General features: G+C 37.7%; 2 protein-coding genes across 3 annotated transcripts in view; one reads left to right on the plus strand and one right to left on the minus strand.

Moving 5' to 3' along the window:
• The window catches only part of LOC127634463 (disks large-associated protein 1-like), a 147,525-nt gene extending 136,936 nt beyond the window's left edge, over window positions 1-10,589 (plus strand). For both annotated transcript variants that reach the window (XM_052114044.1, XM_052114045.1), the window contains exon 12: window positions 4,975-10,589. In XM_052114044.1, the coding sequence (XP_051970004.1) occupies window positions 4,975-5,187 (213 nt within the window). In that variant the 3' untranslated portion in view covers window positions 5,188-10,589. The remainder of the gene's footprint in view (window positions 1-4,974) is intronic.
• A 3,585-nt stretch (window positions 10,590-14,174) lies between these two features.
• LOC127634448 (homeobox protein AKR-like) lies at window positions 14,175-21,517 on the minus strand. Its single transcript, XM_052114022.1, has 3 exons — window positions 21,247-21,517; window positions 19,094-19,323; window positions 14,175-15,837 (listed from the first exon to the last, which is right to left on the minus strand). The coding sequence occupies exons 1-3, from the start codon at window positions 21,260-21,262 to the stop codon at window positions 15,235-15,237; spliced, it is 849 nt and encodes a 282-aa protein (XP_051969982.1). The 5' UTR covers window positions 21,263-21,517; the 3' UTR covers window positions 14,175-15,234.
• Between the last annotated feature and the right edge of the window lie 784 nt (window positions 21,518-22,301).

A 22,301-nucleotide genomic window follows, 5' to 3' on the forward strand; every position in this document is an offset into this window, starting at 1 on the left:
TAAGTTGCATAAGCATGCCTTTGAGACATGATTGGTTTATTTTTACTTTTCATTATAGACTTTTGTCAAAAGACCCCATGAAAGTGAGCATGTTTTTTGGCTTTTAGTCCATGTCTATTGAATTTGAGGTAATCTATATGCTTCATATAGAGATATATCATACAGAATTTGACAAAATAATTTTTTGGAAAATATACATTTTAAAATTCACCAGTCAATTTTGCAAAATCAGACTAACAGATGTAGTTAATGCAATGTTGCTCGGCTTCATCTAGCATGTACACACGTTAATCAGACCACAATCAGACCTCCCATTTTTCACATGCTCCGAAAGACAGAGGTGATGCAAGACATGAATTGCCGGCAAAACACAAATTGGGGCCTCTGTCAGAAACCACATTGACCGGGAGGCCATGAATTTGGAAGACGTGGTTTATGACTGCTACCGCTGTCTCCCTCGCTGTGGGTAATTCAGGGATGGAAATGAAATGAGCCGCCTTTGAGAACCAGTCCGCTACAGTCAAAATGACTGTGTTGCCATGGAAGGGGGGAGACCAGTTACAAAATCCATGGCTATGTGCGACCAGGGTCTCAAAGGGACAGACAGCATAATGATAAGTGACGTTGGTTGAGTGACCTCATTGTAGGACACGCACCCAAACTGATTGAGGTACAATAACTGACCCACTGGGCACATAGCGGGTGGCGTGGTGTTTCGTAGCGCAGCATGGACTTTAGCCTCCAACTCCCAGGATACCATGGCCACCACTCGAGTGGTGGGTAGAATGGTGTCCAGTAGGATGGTGAAGGTCTCGACTTCGAAACATCGTGAAAAAGAGTCAGGCTTGATGTTCTTAGAGCCTGTGTGATATGAGAGGACAAAATTTAAATGTGTGAAAAACATAAATAATAGTGCCACATGAGCCTGTCTGGAGTTAAGGCCCTACGGATGCACTCTAGGTTCTTATGATCAGTCCAGACCACAAAATGAACCCCCGAACTGCGACAGGAATGCTCCAACACCAACCTCAAATGCATCCACCTCCACCATGAACTGATATGCAGGGTCGGGAGTAACTAGGATGTGTGCGGTAGAAAACCGCTCCTTTAATTTAGAGAGTATGGCTTCATTCTGCGGGGACCAACAAAGTCAGTGTGGGTGGAGGTGAGTTCCGTCAGAGGTGTGGCGAGTTGGCTGTAATTCCTAATAAATCTCGATTTGAAATTAGCGAACCCCAGAAACCTCTGCAATGCCTTGCTGCCTGATGTGCTGAACATGGTCTTGGATTTTCTTGGAGAAGGTCAGAATATCATGTCTCTAAACATTTACGAGCTCCTGGAATATGGCGGGCTTTGACCAATCTGAAAGGCATAGCCAAATATTCATCTTCCACTCACTACCCTAATCCGGACAAGGTGATAAGCGTAGTGTAAGTCCAACTTCGTAAAGACAGATGCTCCCTGCAAGAGTTTGAAAGCTGAGGACATCAGTGGCAAATGGGGGGCGGATGAGTCCGGCTGCCAGAGAATCGTTGATATACATGTTCATGGCCTACTTCTCAGGAGCCAAGAGTAAATACAGCCGTCCCAGAGGAGGCGAGGTGCTAGGAAGCAATTCAATCACACAGTCGTACAGGCAATGAGGAGGAAGGGTTGCGGCGAGGAGCCAGCTGAACACCGCCCTAAAATCACGGTATGTCAATGGTACTATGGATTAATCCGCCGGTTCATCATGCAATGAAACACAAGACTGGACAGGGGAGACAGCAGAGTTAAGACAAACAGCGACAAACAGTAAGGACTCCAAACAAGAACAGTGTTGGTTGACCAGTCTATGTGTGGATTGTGCGCTACCAACCAAGGATGCCCCAACACTACCGGTGCCGATAGAGATTGGATCAGGTAAAAGGACAGGTTTCCAGAGACGAAGGTGACTGGCATGGTGGACTGGGTGATGATGGACAGGGGCATGTAAGGCCAATGCCAAGATGTCTGACAGCCCAACACACATCAATTCATGGAATAACAAAGAACTTTGGACTTCAGACAGTATCTGAACTCTCACAAAAGCTGAAATCTACACCTGAATATCACCATGTGTGATAAATTGCAAATCGCCTTTGCATTGTTTTACAAAGCTGAAATCTTCACATGAATATCACCACATTGTGAAAAATTGCAAATCACCTTCAACAGCTCTAGACCAATACAAAGACACAAGCTTTATATGTAAAAATATAACAAATGCTATGAAAACAAAGGATGCAACTGTATTTGTTTGATATCGTTTAAAATGTCTCTGTGTGACTGGTATAATGGTCTCTATCCCCATGCTGGTAAAACTAATGATGACAAAATTATAAGTTCTTTGCCAAATACTGCATAATTTTGGAGGCCTATCCCCCCATGACCTGCAATTTACTGTAAATGATGATGTAAATGAGTATGTTAATAAGGTTCAACCCCAGGAAGTCAGGTACCCATTCACCCCTAAAATTCTCATTGTTCAAAAGATAATACCATTTGGTACACAATGTTTTCTGTCTGGATATTTAAGGAAGGTTGGCAAGGAACTTGGGGAGTCTGTAGTCAGAGATGCCACACTGATCGCTGCGTGTCATTTTCTATTGCTAGGTATGTTTCTTTGACTTGTCTTTTATTTTTAGGAATGCTTGTTTATTCTGATCATGTGTGAAATTGTCCTTGATTGATTTTGTAACTTACGTTTTAAATCTTACTTGGAAAATTAATTGTTACTTTTTGATTTATTCAGAATTCTTCCAAAATCATTTATCACCGGTAGATTCGAGGGACACATCGCGGCTTAACCAGATGATTATTAGTAAACCCTGTAGCCACTGACTATGAACTGAACTGGCGATTTTGTGTCCGTGAGATCTATGTAATCAATCGGCTGGAATATGACTCTGAGCGACAATCGGGACCCGAATGAAAGGATAATGAAAGTTAGGACGATTCATATTAATCAATAACTTAATAAGATTAAATTAAAAGAATGATCAGAAATCAATTAGAGCTTAAATCTAAATTAGAGATTCAACTTAAATTGGAGTCAGATTAATATAAATTTAGAGTCAGATAAAATTAATACCGGAGACAATTGATAAAGTGCAAATTAATAATAAGTGTTTTTGCTTCAGCACTTAGAAAAGACATAACAACGTAGAAACCTTCAGCCATTTTATTGGAATCCAACATTGGACTAATAGTTTGGCCCCTTTTACAGGCCGGACACTGAGGGTGTGAGCGTTGATAGGTTCATCCAATTGGACCGTAGGAATCCAACATTTGGAAGCCAAGTCAATGTCCATAAATGTCCCATCTGCTCCGGAATCAAAGAGGGGACACAGGGGTCTCAGTCAAAGACGCAGGGCTGAGACCGTGGGACAGGTAGATCCATACTACAGCCGGTCCGGGAGAAGTATACTATGTCCGGGGGCTTTGTCTAAAAGTGTTGCGCTCGCCAGTAACCCCCTTCCTACTGACGAGCGTTATCTTTTACTAGACAGGAAGCAGAGAAATGACCAGGCGGGGCACAATGAAAGCAAAGTCCATGAACGAGGTTTAGCTGCTTTTCCTTATGTGAATTCTGAGTTCTCCTGACTAAGATGAGCTCTGTGTCGGGCCGTGATTCTGGTGGCCTGGCCAAAGTAGTGGACCGGGTAGGATGGCTAGCTGCCCGGGTAGGTGGAGAGTGGCATCGATGGCATAGGCCCAGACATTGTTCAACTTGGATAGCCAGATCCACCAAATCATCGAAGCGTGGAGGCAGATCCAAAGGATAGATTTCATCCTGGATGTCGTCGGAAAGCCCATGCAGAAACCAGTCCCACATGGCGAGGTCATTCCATTCACAAGAAGCAGCCAGGGTGCAAATCTTGATAACATAATCTGAGACTCGCCGATCAGAATGGAAGGCAATCACTCTCCCGACACACGGACAGAGATGAGGAATGTTCTGTTGAAGACTCGAGAGAACAAGCATACAGCAAACTGGATGGCAACCACACTCCCGACATGCAGGCAGAGACGGGCAACCAAACAGATACACGAGACAGGGCCAACCAGGCAGAGAGTGTGAGGTAAGTACTTCACATCAAACAACAATCAAGCTAAGATACTTAGAACACGAAGGGCTTAAGTAGGGAGTGAATCAGTGGAGAATCAGGTGCTGCTAGCACACTAATTAGTGACATGATCAGCATTCCCCTGGGAACAATCAATGTTCACATGGAAACACTGATCGTGCATGCTGGCAGTGCCTGTGAGACTTGAGGGTGAGAAAATAACAAAACACGCAGAGAAAATTGACAAAATCACCAGAGCCATGATAACTTCAAACTAACAGTACCAGGTAGCAAAACCTGTTCATGATGAAAAATAAAGTCTATTGGTTATTTTAAAAATAGACGCAGCATTTGATATGTCCAAACTTCCTGTTTCAATTGGAAATAATGAAATGTCTCAAGTCATTTCATGGGGTCTTTAAATATGGAGTCTTCTTTAACTAATTTCTCTTGGTTCATGATTTTGTATTATTAGAATTTTTATCTTAGAATTTTTATTTTGAATGTTGCATGTTCCTTTGTGCACTGATTTTCTTTCCCAAGCTCATTATTTTATGTGTTCTGTTGTTTTAGTGATCTGGTTTTGAAGCGATGCTCCAAAATGCAAGCTGCATGTGGTTTGCTTCCAGTGGTCCCGTTTACCTCATGCCGTTTACAACTCTTATACTGGCATATGCGACCCCCATAACAGCCCTGCCATCCCTGAAAACTATAACTTAACTGATATAGCTGATGCCTGGCCCTTAAATGCAACAATATAATCTCCAATGACCCATTCCTGGACACTAAAATTAAAGCCTTCCCCACGTTTGCATGCATTAGCCATTGTGTTATGTTATGCCATGCAGTTAGCAGTGGAACTAACTGGTTTGTAATTGCTGTCCAGGAGAGGCCTGTGCCCCCTCCAGTACCCAGAAAGCCGGGGAAGGGTCCCGCCCTGCTAGTGCGAGACCGATCTCTGGAGGGCTCACAGCGGTTGGAGGCACGAAAGCGGCTTCAAGCTGCTAAACGCGCGGCTGCCTCCCAGCGCCAGAGTTCTGTCACAGAATGTGCAGACAGCATCGAGATATACATCCCAGAAGCTCAGACACGATTATAAACACTCTCTCACACTGAAAATCCTGAAAAGAGGTGCTTACAGGCCTAAATAGACACTGAATGATAATGACAAGGCAGGGTAGCTGTTACATAATCAATCCTTTTTTTCTGTAAAAGAAACTGTATGCATTTAGGACTTAAAGAAATTGTTCACCCTGAAATTAACATTCTGTCAATATAAACTCACACTCATGTCATTCTCAACTCATTTGACTTTCTTCTGTGGAACACAAAATGTTTTATATTTGAAGAATCTTCACACAGGCATTTTCCATGTCATGACAGTTCTTAGTGACCATGACTGACAACTTGTACTCTATGTTAATATATATATAATATGATATAGTCTTCTGAAACTATACAATAGCTTTGTATGTCTCCAATTTGTGAACAAACCAGTCTGATTCTTCAATGAATCAGTGAGGCTTTCAAGTTAACAGCTCATTGGTGTGGAAGATTCTCAGTGAATAATGATAAAAATGTTGTTCTCTCTTCATCACACAAAGTTATCATATCGCTTTAGAAGACTAGGGATATAGTGCACGTGTCATATGGACTACTTGTACGGTGCTTTTTTGGTGTTTATTTCAAATGTTTGAGTTTAATGGACGTGTCTTAGTTTCAAAAACACTGCGTAAAGATTATTAAAAAATGCAAATTTTCTGTTCCCTGGAAAAAATATAAATGCAGTTCACAAATATGAGTAAATAATGACAGAACTTTCATTTGTGGGCAAAATATTCCTTTAATTTTAACGTACTCCTGCCATCTGCGATGTAGCTCCCTTGTTAAACTCCTAAAGACTTTTAAATATTTCTATTAGACACTATACTATATTTAATTGTTAAAATAACCAATAATATATATTTTAACAATTAAATATATATATGGTATACAGTATATATATATATATATAAACACACACACAGTATACTTGTGCCTACAACGCAACATATTGCGTCTGTTGATACTACTACCCAAATAATGCACACTACTGAATTTCTATTAAGTATTACATTGGTTTAATATTGTCATTTCTAGATTTTTGCAGTTACTGTGTAAGAGCCATATGTATTGTGTTCTCATGAAGGACATAAACTACTAAAAGGGCAACACACCAATCACTTCTGAAGAGTTTCACATCAATGTTTGTGTGTTTGTGTACAGGTTTTGCTATATTTGTATGGGCCAAATTTTGGAAAGTATTTTGATTTATATAGTAAAACATGTCATTTGAAGTGGTCATTACTATTTAGTGTTCATAAATTAGCCAAAACATGTTTTAATTTAATCCTGTGGTTTCTGTGAGTTTTAGTTTATGGGAAGAAGCAATGGCATTGCAAGGGGGAGGGTCCAGGGGCTTAAGTCCCTGATGTATTGTCCTAAGCCTCTGAGCTTTTTTGATAAGTTATATAAATTTCACATCTCAAATAAAATATGTTTTATGACTTTTCCTTTGTTCGCTTAGTAGTTCGCCTGATAAAAAGCAGTGGGAGCTGGCCATGGTAGATAACCACTTGCGCATTCATTCAGTTCACTGCAGAAATGACTGTCGGCTGGGTTTTAAAGCCCTCACATTTATAGCCAGCTGTTGTACAGTACTTGTTCTGGCCAGTATGTGAGACTGTTGTCACTTGGCAGGTTTCAACAAACATTCATTTTTCAGAGAACTGATGAGCAGTGTTGGGTAAATTACTTAAAATAGTAATCCACAAATGACTTCTCTTAATTTGTAATCAGATTACTTTACTTATTACTTCTTTGAAAAGGTAATCACATTACTAATTACTTTAAAAAACTTTTCTGCTCAACAAATTCAAAATAGTGTCTGTTTCTTCCTTGTTCATTGTTCAAGACATACGCTCAGCACCTCACATTTCTCCTTCACATTGACTAGTTATGGGGCCATAATTCATGTATTCAACATACAGTAAATAATACAGTATATTAGAAATAAGAAAAACCCTATAATGTACTTAAAAGTAATTAAATTAATTGATTTCAGTATATTTGATTTAAATTATTAATTACAATAATTTTAAATGTAATGCATTACAATACTTTTTACTTTAAAAGTAATTATATTACAGTAATTCAATTACAAAGTAATTAATTACACCCAACACTGCTGATGAAGTAATATGCACGCATTGCCAGGTACTATCCACTGTTCGGTGAAATTGAGATCTTATGTCTAACTTCTATGCTTAATAATTGTTTTTAGTTTACAATGAGACTTGGTATTATTTGGGGAAAATAAATTAATGTTATTCAGTGAAATGCATCATAAATATATATATAAATATACATACATTGTATAGGAACAATCTCCTCAACCCATGACAGACCAGTAAATTAAAAGCAGATTGATCGATCTTTTATTTTTATAGATGTGGATAGTTGTTTTTTAAAGGGCCAGACTTCTTATATATTAATTTACCTCCATACCATACAAATAAACATCAATGTTTTAGTCAGTTCAAGCAAATTAGTGCTGTGTGCTAATTAGAAGCACACCCTTACTTTACTTGTGTGATTTCTTTAAAATCAAGAAAGAAGGTGATAACCAAAACAGACAACAAGAATACTGGGAATCATAAATGTGTTTGGTCAAAATGCAGTAAATGCAGAATGTTGGTTTAGTATAAAGGATAATTTTCTTTTACATATTTTAACGTATTTCAAAACGAATTACATGGGTGGGTTCTTTTGGGGCAAAGCCCGTTATGCCTTCCAACCCTAGCAACGCACCTGGGTAGAAGTAGAGTTGGGCATATAAATATAATTTTCTTCATCTAAAAACAATTGTGTTAATGAGATGTCCTCACTTATATAGCGAAACTAACATGTGTGTGTGTTTATGACAGGCTTTCTGTATGAGTAGTACACTCTCTTACATGTCACCATGCACCTTTGAGACAGGGTGAGGTTGTTCTAAGTATAAGGGACAGAAATTTCAAAACCACATCTTCTCCTGTACTCCCATATTTTACTTTCTCATTTCCTGTCTGCTCACTATCTTTACTCTGCAGTACTGCTCACCTGTTTGAGTGACACATTTGTCTATCAAATGTAACACCTCTACTTGCCCAGTTCATCTGCTCAACACATTCAAGTCACTGAGGGAAATGCCGTAAAAATGCTCCACTCTCATAAATTAGCAATGTGTCATGTTATGGAACATTACATACTGTCAGTCAGTATGTACACTGAGTCCTAACCAGGCATGATGCAATAAAGTGACAAGTGATAAAAGCGTTCTCTTCCATGTAAATCCTAACCAACAAAAACTTGGTTACAAAGCCCCACCCACTGTGAAATCTCATTAGTCCTCTTCAACATAACTGTACATTGCACATCAAATATTTTCTAATTGGTTGTGATTGTGCCACATAGTGCAACAGTTTTGTATTCAGTTTAAAGAGACAAATGTCTTGACTCTGGAAACTTGTCAAATTGCGCCGGTTTAACTTGACTTTGGAGCACAGGAAACACGCTTATTTCGAAAAATGTACACTGTTTAGAGTATTTTGTAAATATTTAAATGATAAATTATTGGAGATTCCTTACTGCTCCCTAATATAGCTTCTCACTATATTTGTCTATATGTTTGTATAAATAAAAAAATAGAGTAGTTGCAGTATTTTTTAATGCAGTAAGTTTCAGGAGTTGTAGAGATATTTACAACCTGATGAAACAAAATCCGACCTGAAAACATCTATCATTTCCTTCTCTACCATTACTCTTCAAAGTATCATTTGAAATATTAAAGCTGCAATGTCATGTCTTCATAAATGACATACACTGACAAAGCAATTTATATATTCACTGTATTATGATCTCAAGAGTTGGCATGATAGTGGCTTTATCTTTTGCCAAGTCAGTGTGTGTGTGTGTGTGTGTGTGTGTGTGTGTGTGTTATTTCCTCATCTAAGTGCATGTACCCAAGTGCTTCCTAATTTTCTCTCTTTTTTTTTCAACTGAAATGTAGCACATAATACTTTGTAATATAATATCAGCTTCTTTTCATCCCTAATTTTAATTTATAATATATTTATATAATTTATAATATATACTTTCAGTAACCCTGCAGAGACACCTGCAAGTTGACATGTGTATCAAAGCAGAGCACATACCATCAGTTTTATTATTTTTCTATTTAAGGAGCCCTATTTTAACTGTTGCAATTCAGTGCCACGCACTCTTGTGCTGCTCTTGTGTAATTGATTTGTAAACTGCACTGCACTGACATATTTCTCAATATTTGCTTTTGTCTGATCGAACCGTCTAATCTTTTTCAATAATAAATAATACTAATTTGCACTTGTTAAATTTGTTAAATAACCAGAGCTATTTCTATTTGTTTTGGCTAAAGATGTTTCACTGTGGATAGACACATTAATATAAATATATTGATATTAACTTCCCAGCAGCCAATGTGCATCCACTCTCTATTTTCATATATAGTTCAGATGCATTGGCTTTCGTTGTCGTTTCCTTGTAGGATTTATATTATTGACTAAACTCTTAAAGTTTCAGTTATTATGCACTAGAGAGCCCTTCTACTGTGGTTAATATTTGTTTTCAAATATTATTGATGTTAAACGCTCGGCCTTAATTTATGAATATATGATAGTCGTGCACAACGTAGCCTCAGGGGAGACTATATAATGTGTGTATGAATGTGTGTGTCTGTGTACCTGTGTATGTTTGTAATATCCACTCATATTGATATTCATATTGATATTTCTTTTCACTGTATCAATTCAGTGAACATAGTTTAGTAGTATGAGACATTTTAATATGCAAAATAAAATGACCCACTGAAAAATGACACTCATTTTTGACAGTCATATAATATAAAATTAAATATGGGCAATCAATGATTAACACAATGTTTTTTTTTTTTTGTAAAAATCCTGAATTAATTTAGCCTACTGAAATATAGACTCATTCAAGTCTATTGAAATTTGGCATTTAGTTTGATTTAAATAATTTTTCAGTCCTATTTAGTTTTTAAGGGATGTTTATAAAACATTAGAGAGATATTTAGTGAGACTATGGCACTAAACTTTTTGTTTTTGCATATTATTGCCAAATATGAGCATCCACCACAATGAAGTTTGGGAAATGAAGGCAGGTTTACTGTTCTTTTACAAGCAAACATTTATCAAAATGACTGTGTAAATACATGAATGTTGTTCATTGTAAATGTAACCTACATCTAATATCTTATTACTTACATTTTGTATTTATTGTAACAACACTGTTGATGTTATGGCTCGTGTATTTTGATCATTAAAAATGTACAGACACACAGCCATGAGTGATTCTTTTTCAGATACAGCATGAGAGCAAATCTTCACTTTGTTGTCACGCATTAGAAGACACTTTCAGGCTAGAAATATCAGGGGATTCTACAACTGTGATTTCGAGGTCTGAGAAAGTCATGGTTTTATTCTTATATTTTTATTTTATTAAAATAATTGTATTTTATTAAATGTATTAAATTGTATGTATAATATACAGGTGAAACTCGAAAAATTAGAATATCGTGCAAAAGTTCATTAATTTCAGTAATTCAACTTAAAAGGTGAAACTAATATATTATATAGACTCATTACAAGCAAAGTAAGATATTTCAAGCCTTTATTTGATATAATTTTGATGATTATGGCTTACAGCTTATGAAAACCCCAAATTCAGAATCTCAGAAAATTAGAATATTGTGAAAAGGTTCAGTATTGTAGGCTCAAAGTGTCACACTCTAATCAGCTAAACACCTGCAAAGGGTTCCTGAGCCTTTAAATGGTCTCTCAGTCTGGTTCAGTTGAATTCACAATCATGGGGAAGACTGCTGACCTGACAGTTGTGCAGAAAACCATCATTGACACCCTCCACAAGGAGGGAAAGCCTCAAAAGGTAATTGCAAAAGAAGTTGGATGTTCTCAAAGTGCTGTATCAAAGCACATTAATAGAAAGTTAAGTGGAAGGGAAAAGTGTGGAAGAAAAAGGTGCACAAGCAGCAGGGATGACCGTAGCCTGGAGAGGATTGTCAGGAAAAGGCCATTCAAATGTGTGGGGAGCTTCACAAGGAGTGGACTGAGGCTGGAGTTACTGCATCAAGAGCCACCACACACAGACGGGTCCTGGACATGGGCTTCAAATGTCAAACGTCTTACCTGGGCTAAAGAAAAAAAGAACTGGTCTGTTGCTCAGTGGTCCAAAGTCGTCTTTTCTGATGAGAGCAAATTTTGCATCTCATTTGGAAACCAAGGTCCCAGAGTCTGGAGGAAGAATGGAGAGGCACACAATCCAAGATGCTTGAAGTCCAGTGTGAAGTTTCCACAGTCTGTGTTGGTTTGGGGAGCCATGTCATCGGCTGGTGTTGGTCCACTGTGCTTTATTAAGTCCAGAGTCAACGCAGCTGTCTACCGGGACATTTTAGAGCACTTCATGCTTCCTTCAGCAGACAAGCTTTATGGAGATGCTGACTTCATTTTCCAGCAGGACTTGGCACCTGCCCACACAGCCAAAAGTACCAAAACCTGGTTCAATGACCATGGTATTACTGTGCTTGATTGGCCAGCAAACTCGCCTGACCTGAACCCCATAGAGAATCTATGGGACATTGCCAAGAGAAAGATGAGAGACATGAGACCAAACAATGCAGAAGAGCTGAAGGCCGCTATTGAAGCATCTTGGTCTTCCATAACACCTCAGCAGTGCCACAGGCTGATGGCATCCATGCCACGCCGCATTGAGGCAGTAATTAATGCAAAAGGGGCCCAAACCAAGTACTGAGTACATATGCATGATTATACTTTTCAGAGCTCGACATTTCTGTATTTAAAATCCTTTTTTTTTATTGATTTCATGTAATATTCTAATTTTCTGAGATTCTGAATTTGGGGTTTTCATAAGCTGTAAGCCATAATCATCAAAATTATATCAAATAAAGGCTTGAAATATCTTACTTTGCTTGTAATGAGTCTATATAATATATTAGTTTCACCTTTTAAGTTGAATTACTGAAATTAATGAACTTTTGCACGATATTCAAATTTTTCGAGTTTCACCTGTATAATAAATTAATTATATAAAAGTCATGCAAAATTCTTTAGTGAATATAAATTTTTCTAGTTATTCTCAGCTCTAACATTTTTAATTGGCTAAAGCTGTTTGTGAGTGCAAACTTTATTAAAAAACATTTTTAAATCATTATCCAGTAATCATGAATGACTGGAAAAATCATGGAAGTTCATTGGTCAACGTGTGTGCCCACAAGCCATTTCTATGTAGAATTTTCTTTTTTTTTTTTTTTATACAGTTATTCAGTTAATTAACTTCTCAGATCTGCTGTTCAGTTTGATCACTTGTTGCCAACTAGACCAATGAACATTTTGAATCGTTTATTTGAATCTTGGACCATTGAGAAGTCTAAAAGAAGGAATAGCTGTCAAACTGAGAGTGAATTGGATATACAGGACAGACGTGTCCCTGTTAATCCGTCTTTATTGTCTGTGCTCGGATACACAGGCATACACACTCTCAAAGACACCATTGGCAAGCCACCGTTGACGTCTGGTTTTAGCTACTGCTAATTAAATGCAGGATTATGCTAATTGGCGTTCCTGTGAAGCTAACACACAGAGAAGAATGTCAGTATGATTTAGTGATAGCCTGTAGAAACGTGCCTTTATTATGTGTGAGATATCAAGGTAGGGCAGCAGTATTGGCATAAATAACATCTTTAGATGTACCTTTCATCATGGTGGCTTCCGCTCTATTAAAAGAATTCCAATCCTTTCTGTTTGGCCTTACATGTTTTTATTTGATTTTTCAAGCATGTCCAAATGCCCAATCTTTATCTTGATCATCTTCATTTAGAACTTAAAAAAACCTGAAACGTTTCCACAATTTTCCAACTACACAAATACACAATGACTATGTATATATGCATCAAGCATCATCACTTTCTGATTAAGGTCCATATTCTGGATTACCAATAGCTTTGGGGCATGTAAAAAAAAAAAGTCTGAATAAAGGCTTATTCACAATATGGGTATTAATTAGAAAATGCACACAAATATTCAAAAGTTAATAAGAATCTGGTAATATTCTGGTTATGTAAGCATCAAGTAAACACTTACTAAATAAAAAACAAATGGCATAATCAGAATTGTGTCATGTAAACATTTTTGGTATATCCACCAGAACGGAACATTATCTGTGCGTCTATTAGATTACACTTACAAACAATTGTGAAAAGTCAATTTTTTTTACTAACAGTTTACAAACATTTAAGGAAAAGTAATGGCCAGTGTTGGGTGTAATCCAATTACAAATTAATTACTTACTGTAATCTAATGACTTTTTAGTCAAAAATTATCATAATCAGATTACAGTTACTGACTTTAAATTAATTTAATTATTTTAAGTACGCAATAGGGATCTGCTTATTTCTAATATATTATTTATGTAGAATTCATGAATTATGGCCCCGTAACCAGTCATTATGAAGGAGAAAGGTGAAGATCTGAGTGTATGACTTGTGTGTAACAATAAAGAAGGAAGAAATATTAACATTATTTTGAATTTGTTGAGAGGAAGTGTTTAGAAAGTAGCTTAGAAGTAATTAGTAATGTGATTACTTTCCCAATAAAGGAATCTGATTTTTTTTTTATTATTATTATAAATAATTAGTAAATTGTTGTGGATTTGTAATTAATTTACCCAACATGGCCAATATTTGTTCACTTAATGTGTTATTCATAGGACATGAATGAGAATAAATGAGATTTAATAATTGTCCAAAATTAATAAAAAGCAGCATCATAAAATAGCAACTATATAAATGTCCTGTTTGGAATAAAAGCTTAACCAGAACATGGACCTTGATCTGTAAATGTTGTAGATGTAAACATAATTAATCAAAAATAAAATCAGTCGTGGAAGTAAAAAGAGGGAGGCTCTTTTTTTGTAGAAAACAAAACTTTATTTAAACACCATGTGACCCCTATTTGCCACATACATTGCACAGTAAGGAGAAGTCACATAATTGGGCATCATGTCACATTGGCTACTGTAAATGCACTGTTCTAAGGTCCCTAAACCTTTAAATGAATATATTTGGTGACTTAAAACCATTCTTTCCATTTATCCTCTGAAAGTGGTCTCAACTTGATAAACCAAAACAGAAAATAGACTTTAATACAATTCATGTAGTGTTCATTCTTCCAGCTCACTTGTCCAAAGTGTGTTGTGTATTTGAGTGTGAGTGTGTGAGTGTGTGAAGGGGTAGGGTTGGGAAGCATGTGGGCACATTCACTGGCCGTTTCTACACTTAGTATTCAGAGGAAATCTCAGTCTATAGTTCTGCTACATCTGAATATCCATCAATAGAAATGTTAGGAAAAAAAACAAACATACTAAAGACAGCATTTGAAACTTTACAACAAAAACAAAACAACAACTGAACATCTTGAGACACAGAATGACCCGGTGCAGTAGTGATTAAAGTCTGTTGGATCGTAAGCTAGAGTTGATAAGATACTGAGATGACCTGCCATTTTGTGCAAAAAAGAATGAGGCAGAATAAAAAATACGTGATTTCTAAAAAATTAGGCGAAATCGACAATCATAGAGCTAAATCTCTGAAAACGAGAAAGAAAGACTCATGAGGAATGAGGAGAAGCACTTGTCTTCTCCAGTAAGGGAAAGACAGGAAGTTGTTTTACTGTGTTTGGTTTTGGTCCCGTGTACAAAACAAAAAGATACATATGTATTTACATATAAATGGAATATAAAAAAAGAAGTGACTGCCAAGGCACCTTGAAATGCTTTACATAAAGGAATCCTCATCAATTTGATTTACATTTACCAAAAATAGAAATAATCAGGCCATGCTTGTTTGCTTTCTGTTGCTCAGTCAAGTTTTTTTTAACTCACTGTGGAGTTTGGAGTTTTAGGGGGGCAAGAGATAGGGGAGCTAGAAAGAAACATAGATGAAGCTCTTTCATCCATCTATTCTGTCCTCTGCCTGTCTTCAGGCGAGGAGCTGTTTTGCCTGCAGCTCCATTTCTGCAGCTCTCTTCAGCGCCACATCAACCAGCAACTGGAAACCACTGAAGTCCTGGGTGAGGTCGGGTGGGGTGGGCGGTGGGGTGTTGAACAGGCCGCTCTGAGGGCTGACGTTCCCCTCTCCGCTCACCCCAATGCTCCCGTGACACCCAAAAAGGGCGACTGCCTCCGTGACAGGCAGCTCTGTAGCTCCCTCGACGCCCAGACCCGGCACTTGGGTTGTCGTGACGATTCCTTGCGTGGTTGCGGAGATGGTGGTGTGGCAGATGACAGAGGGTCTGGGTAAGACAGTTCCAGGTGAGGGGGGTGATTTGGGAGACAGGGCCTTTTTGGGGTAACCATTAGAGATGGGGGTATTGCTGGTTGGGTGAGGTGAGCCAGGCTCATAGATGCTGCGGTCTTCTCCATTAGCAAGCAGGCCATGTTTGGGGGACTGGGAGTTGTCGCTTAGCATTTCGCCACCCTTACTCCCACGTCGGGAGATTGTGAACTGGTTGGGGTCTTTGCCGTCTTTCCGGAGCATCTCAGGAAGTAGTCGTCGCCGAGCATTTATAAACCAGTTACACACCTGTGGAGAGGAGACCAAAAAATATGATAAATCACAATGCTCCTAAACTTACAAAAGAAAATGTCCTGGTCCTATTTTACTCCAAAATCAAAAAATCTGAAATTATGCAGTATATTTTTTTACATTGTGACATTATATTCATGACAGTTACATGAATTTTACCCCTAATTCTCATTATTTCAATGTGAAAAAAAAAAACAATATTAAGCATTTATATATAATGTTAGTGGTAATGCCTCACATTTTCAAAGATTTAAAAATAAATAAATAATATTATATATATATATATATATAAAAATTATTAATAATATATATATATATATATATATATATATATATATATATATATATATATAAAAGGGCAAAAATCTTTATAGCCCTGAATGTAGGATTTATTTTCTTTATGCAAAATATATCTTAATTGTAAAATATTGGTAAAATATTTGTTTAAATCAGCTAAATATTTTTTTAATTAAAAAACATTTAAATAAGACAAAGAAGAAAAATTCAGACAGAAAAACAATTTTAATATAAAGCTTTTTTTCAGCAACAACATGTTACATTTTTTTATGGGGAAAATAAACTTAAATTCTATCACTTCTAAGTTCTAACTTTTACCACATGCTATTTTTCTGAAAGTTAAAAGCCTGTGTTCCTTTAAACCACATGTATTTTGTTTATGCCTTTTGCTTCTTTAAGCTGACTTGCTTAATTTTAAAATGGGAATTCATGTGGCAACATGAGTTAACATGTGACAGCATTCTGACAGATTCTATTTGTGATTTTCCTCTTTTAAAAGGCTGAGCAGGCACTTAAAATGTCTCGGTTCCAACCAGGAAGCTCTTGGTGGTGAGGATTTCTCTCTGGGACAGTTCACCTTTATCCCTCAGTTTGCTCTCTTTGTTGGGCCTAAGGGCTTTAGACTTTAATCATGCTAATAGCTTTGTATCTTTCACAGCTCTGCTAGTTCTTACTTGAAGGGGTCTGAGAGCTTACTCTAATGAAAATCTCAAATTTTGGGCTATTTAAAACATTTAAATAACACAAAGAAAAAAAATACAGACATTGAAACACGTGTAAATGCTTGACTTCAGTGTGCATCTCACAAAAAACACCAATTACTGCACCATGTTAATAGCCGACTGTTAACACCTTTAGTCTATATCAACAATTGAATTTGAATGGCTTTTATTAGTCAAAGTAGACCTCACACAAAAGCAATCTGATGATTTACATTCAAATTAAAGACACAGGCAAACAAATCTAAAATCAACTTTGATTTGATTTTCTTTGTTGCTCTGTGCTTTCGGACCTTAAAATCCTTTTTATTAATTTATGAACATTTCTAAACCACAAGATTTCCATACATCTATATTTTTTCTATATATTAAGACTTTCAGCAGGTAATATTTAAACACTCAATACAATACAACACTCCTGTTGATCCAAACCAGTATGATAGCCTCAATCACCATTGTATGGTGAAAAAAGTATGCAATGAACACACTACCAACACACCAACACACTACCAGACTTATTTTGTGTTCCATGGAGAAAAGACAGACATACGGGTTTGAAACAACTATCCCTTTAAAAATATATTCTGATGTTGACCTATTTTACCCATAGACACACTTCTATCATGTTACTATGTCATAATGAAACAACTTAAATAGTTCAAACTTTTCTTTCTTTGCAAGTATCTATAGGGAGCCGTTTTCAAGATCCTTAGTATGGTAATGTTCCAGTATTGTCTAACAGTGAGTCACTTCAGAATCCACAATGGCTCTCTGGGTAATGGGTCTGTATTGTGTATCAAATGGTCTGCCTGAGCCTGGTAGTCTTCACTATGTTAATGTGTGTGCATTGTGTCTCCCTATTGTTAGTGAGACAGCTGGCTGAGCGCAGGGGAAATTCCTGGCTCAGTGTCTGTGCAAGTCTCTCTCTCTCCCTGTGTCTCTCTCTGAGATGACTCAAAACTGTTATTCACTCATCTGATCACAGGAATTCTCTCCATTGACTGCATTCACAGGAAGTGTTGTTTATATGACGCTAAAACCCAGCAGGAACAGAACGTCTGATCTTAAACAAAGTCGTGCTAGCAAAAAAGAGCTGACTCTTTCATTCTCTGCCACATATTTTCTGGCTCTCTGCTAGTTATGACATTGAGCCATTCGGTTTCCTTCACACGTCAGTGACATTGATGATAGCTAACTGCTCTCCTGTGAAGCATATAAACAGATTACTGATCAACAAAGTAGAAAACTGAAAAATTCCCCTCTGCATTCTTGACTGAAACAGTTTCTCACGACTGGCTATCAGACCTTCTCCGAGGTATAACTTATAAAAAAAAAAAATTTTTTGGACATTGAAACAAGTAGCAGTGGTCATCTTTGAATTATATTTTAACATTTAAAGAGATCACTTTTCATTTGGATTCACTCCTAAATTAAAATTTTGTAGAATGTTGGTCTCTTTATGTAAGCTAACGGTGACAGAGAATGTCATCTTCTTTTATCTTCCACGCAGAAAAGAAAGTCATGCGGATGTGGAACAACATGAGGTTGTGCACAATTTTTGTGAACTATTCCTTTAATTCCTTCAGGTGCTGGCCTTATGAATGTTCTGGGTGAAATTATACAGGTACATATTACACATTAATTCATGAGTTCACTGGTTCTTATAGTCCTGGAGTGCATTAAGGTAAACTTATTTTGTGTGCCGTCCATACAGATGGAGTTCGAGCCCAGGACTGGGATTGAGCTCTGAGATCCCCATCCTGGACAATCTAACTAAAGCAAGAAATAGAAAGACAATTTTGAAATAATTGGTATAGGCATTCTAAAATCTAAAAATGGAGATGGGGAGGTAGAGGGATGCCAGAAAAAGTGTGAGGGAAGCAGCCGCTAATATATACTTGGTATACGATTGGAAGGTCAAGATAAACCAGCTCCTCCCGAGCTTCTATTTTGGAAGTTCCTTTGTAAAATATAACACGTCCAAAAAATATATTGGTGCACACTTTGCATATTATGTTTCCCATTTGGTTTTACTCTTCTAATTTTGTCTATTTATTGTAATGCATACAGTTTATATTGTGTATCATGTTTATGGAGTAGACTTTTAGATTGTATAGTGTAAACAGATATACCTATACATTTCAAATGTAACTGTATTTATTGTATTATATATGGTACGTTTTTGTACTGCTAATGCACACCTATCTATCTATCTATCTATTTCAACTGTTCAGTACCTGTAGTGTGGAGAGATGGGTCTGCTTGGAGAGCAAGGCCTTTTCCTGCTCTGATGGATAAGCATTGTAGCGGTGTTGGTAGAGCCAGTCCCGTAGTATCTGTACTGACTCTTTGGGCAAGTTTCCTCTCCTCTTCCTCTTCCCAGACACTCCTCCGTTTGACGAGAGGTCCAGAGGCACGTCCAAACTGTCTTCATCTTCTGTCTCACTGCCAGACACCGCCAGCACACCTGTAGTCACACAAGATAAACATTGCAACTTAAAACCATGAAGTATAAAGTGTTTAGTGTGCACATTTTTTTAGCAATACAAAGTAGGCCGGGAAAATTAAAAAAGGTACAAGGTTGGGTTGGTGTATGAGAAATTTGCTTGTAACAGTGAATAAACATGTTTTAGGGAACAAGTTAGCAGGGAATCAAGTGCCCATGCGTGTGAAGGAGGACAAAAGACACCCCAGTCAAACATCAACCCCCCTCCATCCCCTGCTGAGGACCCTAAACCCCTTCCTCCCCCTGCTCTCTCTCTCTCTCACACACACTGTCTCCCTCCAAACTGCCAAATTCTACACAACAGAGTGGTCGTTTGTATGCATGCATAATTATGTGTGTGTGTGTGTGGCAGCTGATGTGTCACATCCCTGCTGTCAAGCAAAGCCATGTGATTCATGATTGGACTGTAGGCGTCACAAAGACTCTAAACTGTGTCAATGTTTTAACATGCCCTTATGAGTACTGTATATACTGTATACACATTTACATACTAAAACAACTATTCTATATATATATAAAAGAGTTTGTTTTGAAAATGTACTTATGTAAATATGTATTTTTCCCACTTTGGAAGGTTTCTGTAATATTTATTGCATATGACTTGATCAACTGTATCCTAACACTTCTGTCTTTTGCATCGTAAGAATGTTCGATTACCAATGATACCATTTAGTTTTCCCACACCACAAAATTAAATTCAAATTGTTGGAGACTTCTCATAGCCACGCTATGTGAAACTAAACTTTCCCCAACTTCTGCTCGAGTGTGTGCGAACCAACCACAGGGGACAGTTCACTTCACACACAGAACGAAACGGATGAAATCACACAAACGTCTATATATGAAGTTACACGAGAAAATGATTCAAATTGTGAAGAGGAGTAATTTTGCGTCGGCCTACATGAGGGGGAGGGGAACCTGTTGCAAATCTCAAGACCAAACAAAAGAATGTCGGTTGGAGGACATTTCAAACTCTGTTTTTTTCTCTCGACTTTTCCTCGGATTAAAACACGTAAAATCGCGTCAATTGAAATATAAAGGGTTGACACTCTACTCGGCACTATTAAAAGTCATGGTATGTGAGAAATATTGACTTGAGAGTAGGGAATAGCTAGGGCTCTATTGTGTGCTGTGTGAAACACGAGGTCGGAGAGAATGTGAAAGCGTCGCCTCGAGGAAGCGGCGCGAAATACACAAACTTCACAAAAGCAGGTCAGGAATTAATGTTACATTGTTGCACATTTTAGAACGCGGCACAGTGTTCTGGCGAGCACCCGTTACGTAAGTTACAAAGCAGCAGTAAGTTTAAAAAAAGAATGCACTTGGAAAGTTCCCCCCTCACATTCCCAACAAAACTTCAGAGTTAGTGTTGAGAGAAACTAGGAAAGACTGGACATTTTCCCAAACCAGGGAGTTCAACTGTTACATGAAGGTATTTAATACTCCAGTTATAAAACTATCCCCATATACATGCTCAGTAAACCTGAAAATAGTTACATTTGAAACTATTTTAACTTGTGGGGGGTCTAATGAGTTCCATTCATGGAACAACAACATCTCAAAATCTAAAATAAACACGACTAGCCTAACTTTTAGCATGTTAGTACAAAATTACAGAACGTTTTTGTTGTTGTTGTTGTGAATTTAAAAAAAGAAGCCTGTTAATTAAGCGAAACGGCTCGATGTGACAGCCCGCCAGCACATGGTGAGAAAAGGCTGTTTTGTCTGCAGCGGAAAACAATAGCAGGCAATGCCAGACAAGGAGAAAGAGGCTTTTCTTTTAACCATCATTGACAAGTTTCATCCAGACGTTACAATCTGACACTACACCAATACAAGTTTAACATATTTCAGCACTATCGTACATATTGAGGTGATACATACCCTTTTTGGTCTTCATGTCCGTCAAAATTCCCCTTTTCACGTTAGCAACGAGGACGAATTTATTTCCAAAGCGTCGGTTCCTCCTCGCTTCAATCACAGAAATGTATTATTCCAGATTGTTGCGAAGTATCGCTGGTATTTCTTTTGTCGAAGAATAACCGCGGAGCGTGTTTTTCATTTGTCGGAGACGCAACACATTGTCGGGGTACCTGGGACAGGCTGTGCGGCTCTCATTCAGTGTGTGTGTGTTTGATGTGGAAACTGGGTGACAGCTATCTTTGACAGCTGCGTGACTCAACGCGGTTAGATCCTCCCCCTCTGAGGGCAAGAGGGAAAAATCTGACATCAGACCCACATAAAACGGACAAAAAGAGACAGAAACTGGCTTTTGACAAATCGACACGAATCTTTAACATGTGTAGAGAACTATCTAGTTCGCGGGATGTGTTTATGAAGACGCGTTTGTCTCGCTTAATTGAATTTAGTTCCTGCACGTTTCCCTTTAATGACTGCGGCAGAGATACAGGAAGCTGGTTTATTATGAATGTAGGTTAACATTACCAAGAGGCAGACACATGGCAGGGATATATTTGGGACTGCTTACATCAGCATACTTATGTTTGGCGCTGTACTCGAAACCAGTTATTCATATATATATTCATTGAGTATGATGTTTTGGTGATAGGGGCCGTTCAGACCGAATTCGTTTATGCTCTAAAAAAAAAAGATTGCAACGCAATAAATATAACGGAACGCAGATGTCTCTAGACGCGTTTTTAAAAGTTGTCGTTCTTTTTTATTTTATTGACAAGGCGTCTAAAAACGATGTGAACGTGTTTGCAAGACCGTGTAACTGTTGCAGTAATCTTAAAATGTGTTATCAGGTGCAATGAGGCGTTTATTTCAGGTGACAGATGTCCATGATGATGCTAGTGCAAACGAGAGCACCACAGCTCCATTTGTATCCTGTGCGTGATGCTTCCTGTTGGCGCAGCGCTGCGTGATACGTGATACGCAGTTGACCGTTGGGATTATATGATGGGGCTTTGGTTGTA

Source organism: Xyrauchen texanus, chromosome 41 (genome assembly GCF_025860055.1).
Source record: "Xyrauchen texanus isolate HMW12.3.18 chromosome 41, RBS_HiC_50CHRs, whole genome shotgun sequence".
NCBI lineage: Eukaryota > Metazoa > Chordata > Actinopteri > Cypriniformes > Catostomidae > Xyrauchen > Xyrauchen texanus.

Coding starts and splice junctions, on each gene's coding strand:
- LOC127634448 (XM_052114022.1), bottom strand. Junction 15,838..19,093: donor CCCATCTCTCCACACTACAG/GTACTGAACAGT, acceptor TCCTCTCCACAG/GTGTGTAACTGGTTTATAAA.